This window comes from Cuculus canorus, chromosome 1, assembly GCF_017976375.1.
Source record: "Cuculus canorus isolate bCucCan1 chromosome 1, bCucCan1.pri, whole genome shotgun sequence".
Classification (NCBI taxonomy): domain Eukaryota; kingdom Metazoa; phylum Chordata; class Aves; order Cuculiformes; family Cuculidae; genus Cuculus; species Cuculus canorus.
This window is the reverse complement of record NC_071401.1, coordinates 96,647,426-96,662,425: the sequence shown is the minus strand read 5'-3', so window position 1 is coordinate 96,662,425 and position 15,000 is coordinate 96,647,426. Positions and strand designations below refer to the sequence as shown.

The following is a 15,000-nucleotide window of genomic DNA, read 5'->3' as shown; positions in this document are numbered from 1 at the left end:
ACTAGTAATATCGTGAAATTAACTTACTGAAACTTTCCTCATCTTGGCTCTTTGAATCACTTGATATTTAGTTACCTTTGTTTTGCTCACGCAGTTTTCTATATTTCAGTCAGTGCGTGAGGATAGGTACATGAAGTCCTCATCTGGCTAATTGGTAGATGATGAATTGCTGAAAAACTACCTAAATACTTTCAAGATTAATTGTTTCAGTTCCTGCATGAATTAAGATAAAGCTTTTAAGAATACAGGAACTTAACAAACCTGCATGAAACATATTTCAATAAAAGTAGACATTATTAAGGTACAGATTTAGAAACAATTCCCTGCTATGTAAGTATTTTCTGCTTATTTTTGCCTCCACTGTATTTTCATTAAAAAATTGATATGCTTTAAAGTTGATTATTTTCAATGAAAATTTTCAGTTGTCCTAGGTAAAGTTATCCTTTTTGTCCTCTTTTAATTCTGAGGAGTTCATATGCAAAATTCTTGGTTATGCGAAGAGATTCAGGATAACATTTGTATTTGTGTTAGTGGATGTTAATGCAGAGAACAGATCTTTAGGAAAAGATGTTTTTGATTATGATTTATATTCTAAATGTTTTAGGCAGTGTCTTTGCAGTTAACTAGAGGATAACTGACTTCTATATGGATAAACACTCTCTGTGCTATTTTGTCGTAAAGACACTGCTTTAAGGAGTTCAGTCTCCTGGGTATAAAAATAATACTGAAGTTTCTTTAGTGAATTGCCATGAATTTAAAACTGATTAACTCAAACAGTTGGTATTATGGGCAGCTCAGAAGGCAGATTTTTTAATAAAATTTAAGAAATTAATTCAATAAACTAGCAAACAACTTTATCTGAAAAGTCAATTTGTTTTTAAGCTTTGTCAAACCTTCATCAAGTTTTTAGAGTCCCATTTAAAAGCTTTCTTGTTTCTTAACCCTTTAACATCTTGGGTAATATGGGTTAAAATAGGAAAACAGTAAGTGGTTTATAGATCTTTGAAATCTGCCTTAAAATACTGTAAGTTTGAACAGAGATATCCAACCATTTGTAAGTTTTGTTACTTCACAATGAAACATACGGGGCGATTAGTTATGATTCATACAATGTACGTTTACATGTAATCTACTTTTTTTTCCTAGGATCTGCGAGAAATACATAACAAACAGCAACTACAGAAGCAAAAGAGCATGGAAGCTGAGAGGCTGAAACAGAAAGAACAAGAAAGGAAGACAGTAGAACTGGAAAAGCAAAAAGAAGCTCAAAGGTAAAAACTGCTCTAATATAAACCCTTTCTACAGAGGTGTTAAAGTGCATAGCATTTTGCAAACAAGTAAAATAAATTTTGCATTTCCTGGGGCATCATCTGATCTCAAATAATATATCATTAAATGACAGGAGTACTCAAGATGCTGACAGTTTCATTTCAGTGCAGATGATCCTTTCTAAAGTTAGGGGAATCTCTTGACCTATTTACGAATGAGAAGTGTGTTGTGGAGTGCAAGGTGCTGGATGCCCCAAGCCTGTCATTGTTTAAGAGGCATTTGGACAATGCCCTTGATAACATGCCTTGTGAGCCCTGAATTGGCCAGGCAATTGGACAAGATAATCATTGTAAGTTCATTCTAAATGTTCGCTTCTACTCTACTCCGCTACTGTCTGTGACTTTGAATTGTCGGTACATACAGGTTTTAGGAGTGTTACTTAAATGTGTAATATACTTCTACATCTAGAGACAGGCTTGAACAACGTTACTAGCTGTCTTTCACACTAATATAAAATACAGAGCTATTTTTTTTTGCTACACGCAAAAATAACTACATTAAATATGGTAATATTTTGGGAACTTTACTTGAAAAAAGAATGCTGCTGACGTACTGAGAGTATAAGAACACTTAAAATATTCTGTTTTGGGATATTAAATAAAATACTCCACTTCCTCCCAGAAAAATGAAAGCACAAAAACATATTTAAAAAAATAAAAGGAAAAAATTCTGCTGTGAAAACCTTCATGTCTGGCTTTTCATGCTGGCTGAGCACTCAGACATTATGGGTAATGATGCCCAAATATTCAAGCTTCTAAGTAATCGTAGTTGGTGTACCTGACAGCAGACAGCCTACCAGCCTTACTGACTTCCAACAGACACCAAAATGAATAAGGTAAATGATTAATCCTTGTAACCTAAATACTGCCCCGTAATGGTTACAGAAATAACTTGCCTTTTAATGGCTCTAGTAAAACCAAAGCAAGCAAGGATAATCTTAAGATCGTAATTATGTGCGCTTTAACCTCTTGGATAACCACAGTCACTTTGTATTGAGAACCATCTCAACAATTTTTTGTTGGTAGTTGTGCACTGAATTGTGCACATAACTTAATTGAGCAAATGAAGATACAGACGATACATATTTGGGATTGTAGGAGGTCTTTTTGAAGATCTCTTAAGGCTAATTAGTCCTAATTATCTTATTCCGTGTAGATTGTGGGAGTACTGTACAATTCAGAGGGGGGGGGAAAAAATCCCACATTTGAGTAAAATGAAGAGCTCACTCTTGGTGTCTGGGACAAGAACTGTCTGAGTGGTACAATGCAGCTACAGAGAGAAAAAAGGAAATTAAGAGTAGAAGCAGGTGTAGGTAAATCCCAGGTTAGAGGTTGTATTCCACAATAATTAGCACATCAGGAGTTTTCAAATAAAGAAAAGGGCAGAATGTCAAGTTCCTAACCCAAGCTGTGGAGTTCACACCTAGGCTTGTGTTTCTTTAGTTTCTCTGTCTCTTCTTACTCCCTTCTTTGTTTTCAACTTGTGAAATCAGCTTCCATAACAATCAAAGAAGAAAATTCTACAGCTTCTATGAAAGGAAGAAAGAAATTGCATATACCCCCATGCTCCTCAAAGGTGGATTTTTGTCTGCTCTTCTTGCTCCAGCAATTAGAGCAAACTTTGTTTATAAGTATGGGAAAACTTAATCACTCTACTGGAAACATAATTAAAAACTCAATTTCCCATCTAAAGTCCAACTGACTAAGCTCACCAGGTAAGACAGCACTCAAGTCAAAAGAAAATTGAACTCTGTGTGATACAGGTTCAGTGTTGCAACAAAACTGCTGAGTGATTGGCTCTGAATACTTTGCAAATGAACGCATGAAGGACAAAGAGATCAAAATGGGAGATTATCAGAACAGTGAATTTATTGACTTGCTAAATGACTGTAAGTAGCTGCCATCCTAAGATACTGGATATCTTGACAGATCTCAGAAAATATTTTTGTTGACTCAAAACACATTGATAGAGATGAGTTTTTTGCCCTCTGGTGCTAACCTACTCTTTAGAAAGAGTATTTTTCCCCGTAGGGAATTAATTTTTTTCTTAGTTTTTGGCATGTTTTGCCCTTGGACATGGGCCAAGTCTGTAATGACCAGCTTGTCATGCGTTCGTCATTGACTTTGTATGCATGAGGAAAGTATAGGAGAACAAAATAAAACATGCTGTGCTAATGCCCATTAGAGTCATATTTACTGGGGCAAATTGTTTCTAGCAGAGAACACTTATTCTATTCTTCTGTTTTCATGTCCACTGTTGCAGGGAGGGACTTGTTAGCTTTCTAGATTTTGCAGTTGGGAACGTGAAATTTTCTGAATGGATTGGCAGGAGGGCTGTGTGAAGCTTGCAGATATTTTCACTTCTTGCTCCTCAACAGGAGTATGAGGACTGCCATATTTTCTGGTCAGTGCTCCCTCTGCCCAGATTTTGGCTGTTTTGAGTCTTACCTAGGATTGTTTTGCTTAGAGAAAATAAGCAGAACCAATTTGATTGGTATTCCTGACTTCTTCCTGTACTTTAGAGCTGAAGTAAGTGCTGGGCAGATAAAAATTGAAGTGTATCATTTGCCTCTTCTTAGGTTTCAGGGAAAGCTTTCTGGCAAGAATTAATTATTGAAAATGTCTAGTGATAGCTGTAGCTGTTATCTACAGACCTAGATTAAATCAAAGGATTTGCCAGGCAGATGAAAATGGTAACTTGCAATGCTGATATAATGGGATGCTCAGATTGCTTGAATTGTACTGCTTGGGGAGAGACTTTGAAGAACAGCCTCACAGTTAGGTGGAACTGAAGAGATTATGTCTGTGTTTGTGGACGCTAAGGAATTTTATTTCTTCAGCCAAGGGAGAATTTTTTCTGTCTCTTTCTTCCTGCTTTCTCTATGTGGCTCATCATTTAAAACAGTGGCATAAGGTTTATGAATCCCATGGACAACTATAAAAAGAGAATGCACAAATTGAATTGTTGAATCTCCAAGTTGAGACTGAAAGTGCAAGATCCTGAATGTTATCAAGCTTATAGTTTTCAGAGCATTGTGAGCTAAGTAAGAGACCGTTTCAAGATACCTGTGTAAAGTTTCCTACAGTAATTGGAAGAACATAGGTAAATATATTCATTTTCATGCCTTTGTAGAGGAAAAGAGATCACAGCCTCAGTAGAGAAGGAGTTTACAAATCTCTGAAGAACTCTGACAAGAGAAGTGTGTTGAATATTTTTTCTCATCTTACATTTGGCTCAAACTAGTTTTGCATTTCTGTACACTCAAGTTGCTCTGTACCTCTTCTAGAGTTCTGGGGAATCGTATTGTATAGGTACAAAGTTGATAGGTGAGTTAAAATAAAAACACAAAGGTAGTTTTTAAATGCGAAGACAAAGCCATTCAAGGTAATGGAGGCCTACGCTCAGTAGTAGGTTACATTAAATAACGGTCTCTCCCTTATTTGAGAGTCAGAGCTCTTTCTTTATGAATACACATGGAGTCAGCAATCTTTCTGAATATTTCTCCTTTGCCCTCTAGGAGTCATTGTGTAAGAAGATGCTGTGGAGTGGTTGATAACTCACCAAAATAAAATTAACAGCTCTTACAGGGTATGCAAAAGCCATAAAGAATACGCTTTATGTTATAGATCTCACACAAGGACAACTAACTTTTATGATCTTTTGTTTGACTGCCTTAAAAAAGACCTCTTAATTGTTCAACAGGCGAATCCAGGAGCGGGATAAACAGCGGCTTGATCAAGTACAACCAGAAGAAGAACTTCAGCGGCAAAAAAAAATTCAAGAAGATGAGAAGCAAAAAAGAGAAGAAATAGCCAGGAAGAAGGAAAGTGAGGATAAGGGGAAACAGGAAATGCAAGAGAAACTAAGTAAGCTTTTCCAGCCGCATCAAGAGCCAGTCAAGCCAGCTGTCCAGGCTCCTTGGTCAAATGCAGGTAGAAGGAAAAAATGGAGAAATGCTGTTACATGTGCTTCTTGAACAATTCTTTTCTGTTTTGTCTTCCCATTTAATACAGATTATATTATGTTTCAAGATGGGATTCCTAGTCTTATTAACATAAATCATTTATGAATTGAGCTCTAGACTCTAATAAGTTCTTTTAGGCTTCACTTCCTAAAAATGTGGTGTTTAGCAGTGAGTAAAGCATAGCTGATGAGGCTCACAGTGACAGCTGAAGAGAGAATCTTAGCTGTAAGTTATTGTAAGATCTTGATGCAAGATGTCTAGATTTATTTCTGCACTTTTCTTCACAGTTCTTATTTGGGTGTGGAATATATGCCTTGGGATTTTTTTATAGTAGCAGTGTTTATTATTTAGTTCTCTTTCTTCCTTTTCCCCGTTTTCCATGCATTGTGGTTACTGAACAAATGACCTGGAGTCTAAGATTTAATCCCTTTTTTCTGCAATGCACATGATTTCTTTGAGCTGAGACCTTTTTCTTTGCATTATAAACTGGGTTTTGCCCATATTGGGAGTCGTGATTTCCTCTTAAGTGGCTTTGATAACATGCACGGGAGAAATGATTGGGAATGTAGTATTTGTTTAAAGATTTGGTCAAAGGATTGCTTAAAGGAGAAATTACTTTTTATCTTTTAGTACAAGTCTAGAATTGACTTAATGTGTTCTCTTCCTAGATTTTATTTGTGCAGAGTAGCAGAGGGCACTTTTATGACTAAATAAGCAAAATAGGTAGTGCATCATACATGAACAATTTAGCTTATCTTTGGAGTTTTGCTGTATTTTTCTTTTTCTAATAATGCATCCTTAGTATGTAATTTTTTAAAAACGCCATCTGTATGTAACCTTTTCAGCCAATCTGTATGTATTAGAACATTTTAAAACGTCTTCTTGTAAGTAGAGTGAGGCTGGAAATGAAGCTGCTAGACAGGCAGGCTCTGAAGGTTATTTGGGACATCATTGGTATATGCAAGATCATCACTGTTTTGATTGTACCTATGGCTAATCAGCTTTAGCCTACAAAATCATCGAAGCATTTGAGAAGTCATATATGCTTCATCATGAGTGCATTCTTTATATGAAAATAGCTGTATATCATAAAAGTGAAAATACAGTAGTGTTCAGAAGAGAAAATAGTAAGGAAATTTTATTTTAAGTAATTAATTTTCTTACTTTCCCTTGTGTAAAAGGGGGAAAATATGCTTCCTACAGAGACTGTAAGGTTTGTTAGTTTTTTCTCCACTTTCACCTAATTTTTCAAATATTTGAAAATAACAGTTTGTTTGTTTTAAATCTGTGTGGTTTTTTTTTTTTCCTTTGCTCAGAAAAAGCTCCTCTAACCATTTCTGCTCAGGAGGATGTAAAAATAGTGTATTATAGAGCGCTATATCCCTTTGAATCAAGAAGCCACGATGAAATCAGTATTCAGCCAGGTGACATAGTCATGGTAAGAAATTATTGTGGTATTACTTGAAAAAAGTACTTAAACTTTTCTACTTGTGATTGAAGTTTATATATGGCTAGATTCTTTAAACTTGAGAAAAATATTTCAGTGAATACCAAAACAATACCATATGATATAGTGACATTGTATTAGCGGATAGCTTCTTGCAGTTCATTGTGAGTGTAAAGTTTAAACATAATTTGTGAGTAGATCATAACCTCTTTCAGTGTGCTGATCTGTGTGCTTCTGTCAGTGCTTGAAAAGGTTCCTATATGGACGTTATCTCAGCGGGAGGATTCTTGTCCTCCAAGGTACCTAGGGAATAATGCTACCGTTATGTGTCGATCAAACCTGGCTTTGATTAAACATATAGAATCACAGAATCATAGAACAATTAGGGTGGGAAGGGACCTTAAAGCTCATCCAGTTCCAACCCCCTGCCACCAGGCTGCCCAAGGCCCCATCCAACCTGGCCTTGAACACCTCCAGGGATGGGGCACCCACAGCTTCCCTGGGGAACCTGTGCAGGTTCCTCTGCACCCTCATGGTGAAGAAATTCTTCCTAATGTCCAATCTAAGTCTTGCCCCCCTCCAATCTAAAGCCATTCCCCCTTGTCCTGTCATTACACACCCTTGCAAAAAGTCCTTCCTCAGCTTTCTTGTAGGCCCCCTTCAGGTACTGAACATGAATTATGTTTCTAATAAGAAATTTACCATTTTATGAGAATAGTAGAAGAGCAGTGTAAAATTTTGAATTTGGAAAGTTGCCTTTATTAAAAGAATGCAATGTCCAGTTTAATATTATGTGAAACAGTTGTGCTAAACTACAAACTGGCTACAGTTCTGTCATAATCATGAACACAAACATAGCCTTTGTATGGTGGTGATACTTCAGTAATACCGGAAATTTTTTATACCACTCTTCTGGTGACCATTTTTGATGTAGTGTTATAGTATAATTGTAACTTGGAGTTGTTTATATGATAATTTACTCTGTTCTTTTCTTTTTATCTAATTAACTCTTTTGTAAGATACTTCAGCATTTATTTTAAAGAGGACATACAGTAGATAAAATGTCATTTCTAAAAAACAAACTTCAAAACCTAAAAATCTGATTGCAGGCATGCTGATACAGAATAATTTCCTTTTTTTTTTTTGTAAGTAGGTGATGTGATACAAGGATGTGGTCAGCCTAAGTGTTAAAGCCTAAGGCAGTTTTCTGCTTTTGTCACTAATTACCACAAAAATTATAGTCCTGCTATTAATTACTGCAGTTATTAAAAGTGTATATTAATAAATTGCTAGTATGATTTTAACATGCGCGTGTCTATTAATAATGAAGATTCCTAGTATAGCTATTACATGATAACTTATTCACTGTGGGAAACTGTATTCCTTACAGTGTTCTACCTAACCAAATAAATGTTAAGAGCTATTGCATTTTGGCACAGTTCAGTAAGAATGGATTTTGGAAAAAGTATACGTTGTATACTCTCAGAGGTTGTAATGATAACTAGTTTTTCAAAAGCCTGTGTTCTGGGGACATGAGCCTTCATCTCTCAGCCTTTTTGGTTGGTTTGAGTTTTTTTTATCGATTCAGTTTTGTCACCCTGAAGTGCTTGTGACATTGTAATCTGCTTTTGAAAAATGAAGTTGAATCCTGAACTAGTAGCAGTACTGAAGGACTCAGGAAGAGGCATTGGGAATAACGATACAATGTGTTACTGTGCATCAAGAAATAATATTGGTCAGTCAGCTGCTCAGTGAGAGGGGATACAGGTATATGAGTGTCCTTAGGCTGTTGAAAAGTGCTGTATTGTCTTGCTTTCTTGAGAAAGAGATTGTAGCCTAGGCTTACAAGTAAACTTATTTTTTCCTTGAGGAGGAGTGATCACTATTATACTTGCAGGAAATAATATTTTTTGTTAGAAATATATGATTTTAAGGAACACTTAATCCATTTTAAATGAGAGACTTTCAGGTAATTTGAGTCTTCCTGTATGTTACTTTTGGGCTTTTTTTAACTTACTCTACAAACGTTGTGTAACTACGCGCAATTTTCTTTATTTAACTTACTTTTGACAATAATTAAACTTGATACCTGATGACTGATTCTTGTGAGATTTATCTCCTGCTCTGTAGTAATTGCTTTAAATGGGCTACTCTTAGAAAAGGTAATAAGACAGTTCTGTGAAATGTGTTATAATTCTGCCTTGCTTTAAATCATTGCTTTCCCGATGGAGGTTAAAAGGGAATGGGTAAGTGTGCTATATGACTGTTAGGAAGTCTATGCAGTTTATTCATTTTCATAAACACAGATTTTGTTACCATGTAGTTGACTTGTTTTTGAGTTCACCTTAGGGTAGAATTAACAAACTAGCTCACATTGTCAAAAGTAATTTAAGTGCAAGGGACCAGAACTTACTTTTGATAATGTGCATTTGCACTCATAGACTCTTCTGTCCTTAAGTGTTTGTCGTGTCCTGTGGCTCTAAAAGGTGCAGATCAGTTATGTTTTTTGGAAAATAATAATTTACAAGCTTACATGTTAAAGTGTGTCTAATTTATGACATAAATGCAACTCTGTAGTTAAGCTGATGTATACAGTTAGGAGTTTACTGTGTGCAACAGAATCAATGTATTGCTTAGAATAACTGTTATCTAACATTGGCAAATTCAACACTTCACCATTTTAACACCACAAATGTGTGTGTGGGCTTGTGCAATCATGTCCTGTAATCGTATAACTGTACAGAAGATACCACTCAAACTGTAACTACTGTGAACAAAGAATCCAGCTGAAGCCCAAATCCATGGGCTGTGCACATGGGAAGCAGGCCTAAATCCTGGATGTAAATAGGACTGCAGAATTCATTATGTCAGAATGACTTGTGGCTTTAATAGATGTATAGCTTGTAAATAGTTTTTACAACGGTGTAATGCACTTTTACACTGTGTGTCAATCTTGAGAACTGTCTTGGTGGAAATGAGGGAGAAGGATGAAGGTTTATTCTGAAAGGAAAAGTATTTGTAAATTTGCTTAGGGTTGTTTTCTCCCTGGCTTTCCAGTACTTGTTAGTTATTTGTAGCACTGATTTATCTTGTGTAATGGTTTAGAGGATGCATGGGGTGTGGGCTATTTTTTTTTTTTTTTTAAATTACAGGATTTTTTTTGTATTTTCTTTTAACTTGGACTTCTGCTTTCTCTGATTCTGACCTTTTCTGTGTACTTGGAATTTCTTTCACTGTGTGCTAGATTGATTCATAATCCTAACTATAACTTAACCAAGCTTTTGTCTGAGAACAAATATTCTGAGCCAGGAAAGCCATGCCCCTTTTCAGGGCTGTGACTGTTCAAGAAGTTAAGTTTCTATTATGTGTATGAATATATGTATACAATATGGGGAATTGTTTTGTTTTTCCTTTGGATAGCTCTAACAAAGCAAGTCCTGCTGGCATTTGCTGCTGCTAGGCACCAGCTTGAAGTCAATGAGAGGATTCTATTCTTGTTGATAGTATTTTGTATAACATAGCTTATTTAAACTTAAGCATAATTCAATGAAATACAGGTGAATTATTGAATTACTGAACTGTAGTTGCTCTGATAGCAGGAGAACATAAGTTAAACAGGAAGTTCATAAAGAAACTTCCATGGAAAGCCTGAAACATTCATAATGATAGTTTTTCCATCAGTTTTGTTAGTTATTGATTGTGAAAGTTAGAATGAATGTTCTTTGTATTAGACACGTAGACAGCCCTGTTGTGTTACATCCTGTGTACGTGTAATCAGCTTGTGGCCTCTGGCCTGCAGAGCTTTTACTCGGCATTACAACAGGAGTTCCAGTAGTCTCAAAATATCCAGATCAAAAGCCTGCGAGTGGAATAGAATTCAAGTGGTCATTTAATGGATAGATAGTTAAATGAAATAGATGATGGTACTCCGTTTAGCTTTGATAAAATACTTTTTGTGAGAATATTACTGTTTGGCTTCATTTGTAGAGTGAGTATCGACTGTAAAACGGGGCTTCTCTTTAGTGTGCATGTGCTGCTAGTGATACACAAGCCAGGTTAAAGTAGAGTAGGCCACTGCAAAGCCAGCTGCTTCTGTTGACACAGATACTAACTCATAGAATCATAGAATGATTTGGGTTGCAAAGGACCATGAAGGTCATCTAGTCCAACCCTTTTGCAGTAAGCAGCGACACCTTCAAGTAGATCAGGTTGTTGAGAGGCCCCATCCAACCTAACCTTGAATGTTTTCAGGGATGGAGCAGTAACTGGGCAATCTATTCCAGTTGCCATCCTCAGTGTAAAAAATGTCTTCCTAATATGTCGTCTAAACTTCTCTTTTAGTTTAAAACCAGTACCCCTTGTCCTGTTGCTATAGGCCCTGCTAAAAAGTTTTTTCCTCATCTTTCTTATAAGCCCCTTTAAGTATTGAAAAGCCGCAATAAGGTTTCCTTGGGGTCTTCTCCAAGCTTAACAACCCCAACTGTCTCAGCCTCTCTTCATAAGGGAGGTGTTCCAGGCCTTTGATCATCTTTGTGTCACTCGTCTGGACCCACTCCCACAGGTCCCCATGTCCAGAGCTGGATGCAGTTCTCCTAGGTATGGTTCCATGAGAGTGGAGTATAAGGGCAGAATCGCGACCCTCGACCTGGTGGCCACACTTCTTTTGAAGTAGCCCAGGATATGGTTAGCCTTCTGGGCTGCAAGCACACATTGCTGGCTCGTGTCCAGCTTCTCATCCACCAGGACCCTCAGGTCCCTCTCCATAGGTCTGTTTTCAATCTCTTCTTCCCCCACCCTGTGTCAATACTGAGGATTGCTCGGACTTAGGTGTAGGACCTTGCACTTCCCCTTGTTGAACTTTGAGTTTCCTCACAAGCCCACTTCTCCAGATTGTCCAGGTCCCTCTGGATGGCATCCCGTCCCTCAGGGGTGTCAACCTCACCACTCAGCTTGGTGTCATTTGCAAACTTGGTGAGGGTGCACTCAATCCCATTGTCTATGTAATTGATGAAGAAACTAAACAACACTTGCCCCAGAACAGACCCCTGAGGGACACCTCTCATTGCCGATCTCCATCTGGACATCTCAACCTATTGCTTTTGCTGCTAAGAGTAGTGTTGCTCTTACTCCTGTCACTTTAGTTTCTGGAACTAAGTAGCTGTAAGCTGTGGCTCTAAAGTACAGTTGAATAAGTGACAAATAAAACCACACGTGCTATAATTCTCTTTTTAGGTGTACATTTGAAGTCTAGTTGTATTTTGGAAAAAATAGTCTGGCATAGATTGTTTGTAGGGACTTCAGGATGGTGGGTATTAAAAATATAAGGAAATTGGAACAAATGAATTTTAAAAAGCTTCAAAGGAGTTAATTTCAAGTTACATACTGTACTACAAAAACAGATGCAAGTTATTTTTTTTTTAATAACTGTGAAATCAGGCTTTTAAAATGAATGTTAGAGTTAAAATTATCCTTCTAAGTGCCTTTTCATGATTATGTATAAATACTTAAGTGGATTGAATAAGCATAAATTTAATTAACCTAGTAGGTTATTTCATGAGTGAGTTTAACTTAAAACTGTCTTCTAAAGGGACATTAAATCATTTGTTTTTAAAACTCCTTGGTAGGGTTTTTTTCCCCCCCTCTGCTTGTGCAAAACATTTCTTTCTGAAAATTCGTAGGTGTTTCTGTATGACTGTGATTCATTTCAAAGATGCCCCTTTTCAAACATCTCCATACAGAGTTTTGACTTTTCTGTCCTGATTCCTATGTATGGTGGTGATTGTAGTTACTACCTTTACCAATTGCATGCAAGTAGAAACCTTGTGACTGCTTGGATTATTCAATTTAGCATCAGGTACTGATAATCCATTTGTCCCTCTCTTTTCCCCAAGATTCACCCTCTGCTGTGACCTTTCATCACTCATACTGCTGCTTTAACAATAAGTCCTTTTCAGTGCTGCAGTGGCAATTTTGTTCTGCACTGCAGTAAAACCACATTGAACCGGTCAAGCATGTAGTCCATTTATTTCTGGGTTTGCTTTGAATTAGTGGGGACTGAGACAGAAGATGGGCTCAACAAAAAGCAGAAATAATGGATTGTTTTGCACCAAAACAGGGGCGTGGGATACAGATTACAATTGGAGGCAGTGGGAGAGTCAACAACTGGCCTAATGCAAAGCTATCCATCAGGAGCTCAAATGACTAGTCCAGGGACAGAGGCTTTGCTTTTCAGTCACTTCTAGGCAATCTTTAGCCTAGAGTGATTACTTTCCACCATTGTACCTTTTTTTTTCCCACTAGTTTTGGTTTGTTGTTTTCCTCCAAACAAGCGGCTGATTGGGTTTTATTTTGTTAAAATCGATACAGTGAATTTGTAGGTGTGTTTCCAACTGCAGAAGCATCTGGCTTGAGACACTACTAAACGTTATTTTTCTATTATGTCATATACTGAAAACCCCTTTGACAGAATAGGGTACCACTTCTTACTCCATAGCTCACAGAGCATTCTGTAATCAACACATCCTTCACATTGACAATGGATTTTTAGGAAAAATTGTCAGATGATTTACAAGTACAAATTGAAGCATCTCTGTCTGTTGTCCTGTGTCTGTCACAGTCAACTCTTGAGTTATACTGTCATTTGAAACTCATAAGTATTTTGAAATACTGATTGCTACTGGCCTAAACAGATGAAAGTCTTGCCAAAACCCAGCCACTCTCTGGGGTTGGTAAACTGACTTAATTAACTAGTTTTACTGCTGACTTGACTGTTGCTAGGGAATCTGTAGCTATGCACAGCAAATTATTGTACAAAGTAGGTGTTATTTGCATGTCAAAGGTGCAAACCCTATTCATATCATAGAATCATAGAATGGGTTGGGTTGGAAGGGACCTTAAAGGTCATTCAGTTCTGACCCCCCTGCCATGGGCAGGGACACCTTCCACCAGACCAGGCTGCCCGAGGCTCCATCCAACCTGGCCTTGAACACCTCCAGGGATGGGGCATCCATAGCTTCCCTGGGCAACCTGTGCCAGTGCCTCACCACCCTCATAGTGAAGAAATTCTTCCTTATGTCTAGTCTAAATCTGCCCCTCTCCAGTTTATACCCATTGCCCCTCAACCTATCACTACAAGCCTTTGTAAGCAGTCCCTCCCCAGCTTTCTTGTAGCCCCTTCAGGTAATGGAAGGTTGCTATAAGATCTCGTCACAGCCTTCTCTTCTCCAGGTTGAACATGAATATTCTTACTGAACATGTAAGAGTTGCTTGAAAACTGAGATTCTTTTGAAGCATCAAAGAGATTAGATAGACGGAACACCAAATCTACCAAAATTATTACCCAATTCAGTTATTGTCTTTTTTCTCCTAAAGCGTCTGCAACTGCCTCTGACTTGGAGGTGTTCAGCCATCAAATCAATTCACCAGGGGAAGCAATAGTGAATTAATTTTGTTCTGAAGTTCTTCCTGAACGTGGTTAGCTGCAGCTCACAATTTCAACTGATAACGTTTGTTGAAATAGGAGACTAAGACAGTAGTCTGTCAGTGGAGCTTGCAGAGCAAATGTGTGAAATGCTGAAGAGAAGTTAACAGAAAAGTATGAAATTTGCAAAATCATAGCTTAGCATGATTATAATAATCAATAAGTAGGAATGTAAATACAGCTGCAAAAATAGCCCTGTTTCATCCAGTCCTCTATGGCTTGGCAAAGATATCAGAGTAAGGGAGAAGAGAGGCCTGCAAATTTATATGTGAAAGCTTAACCATGGAATAAATATGTTAGCAAATCTGTGGATTTGTTTTAAATTGTTTGAGTGTTGTTTTAAATTTGATGGTGTTTTTTATATGCTGTGTCTATTTGTTGTATTTTCTGCAAGAGAAAATCTACAAAATTTGTTTAAAAACTATATTTGTATTAGTTAAACCAGAAATATCAATATTTAAGGGATTTCTTTAGAATTCACTTCTCCCAGTTCTTGTGAACTCTGACAGACTTTCAAGCAACTGTTCAAAACCATGCTTGGCCTATGCATTGGGACTGAAATAAGCTTCTTTACCTCATCACAAAGAAATACTTTTAATTTTGGCTTGGGGGAAAGAAAAAAACTTACATAGGAGTATTGTGTTGTAAAATGTTCCTTCTATGAAGTATTAATAAATAAGGAAATAGCTGTCAACATAATCCTCCAAAAGTAAATTTAGTAACAATAAATCTGCCTAACTGAAACTTGTGTTTGTAATGGAGTGGGAGTCATGTGTCTGT

The 15,000-nt window shown here is 37.1% G+C and overlaps 1 protein-coding gene across 5 annotated transcripts in view; it reads left to right on the top strand.

Moving 5' to 3' along the window:
- The window catches only part of ITSN1 (intersectin 1), a 133,389-nt gene that overhangs the window by 70,266 nt on the left and 48,123 nt on the right, over positions 1 to 15,000 (top strand). For 4 of the 5 annotated variants that reach the window (XM_054052039.1, XM_054052021.1, XM_054052029.1 and 1 more), the window contains 4 exons: positions 1,147 to 1,271; positions 5,032 to 5,261; positions 6,610 to 6,731; positions 8,972 to 8,986. In XM_054052039.1, coding sequence (XP_053908014.1) covers positions 1,147 to 1,271; positions 5,032 to 5,261; positions 6,610 to 6,731; positions 8,972 to 8,986 — 492 coding nt within the window. The remainder of the gene's footprint in view (positions 1 to 1,146; positions 1,272 to 5,031; positions 5,262 to 6,609; positions 6,732 to 8,971; positions 8,987 to 15,000) is intronic. The other variant, XM_054052037.1, reaches the window with a different exon arrangement.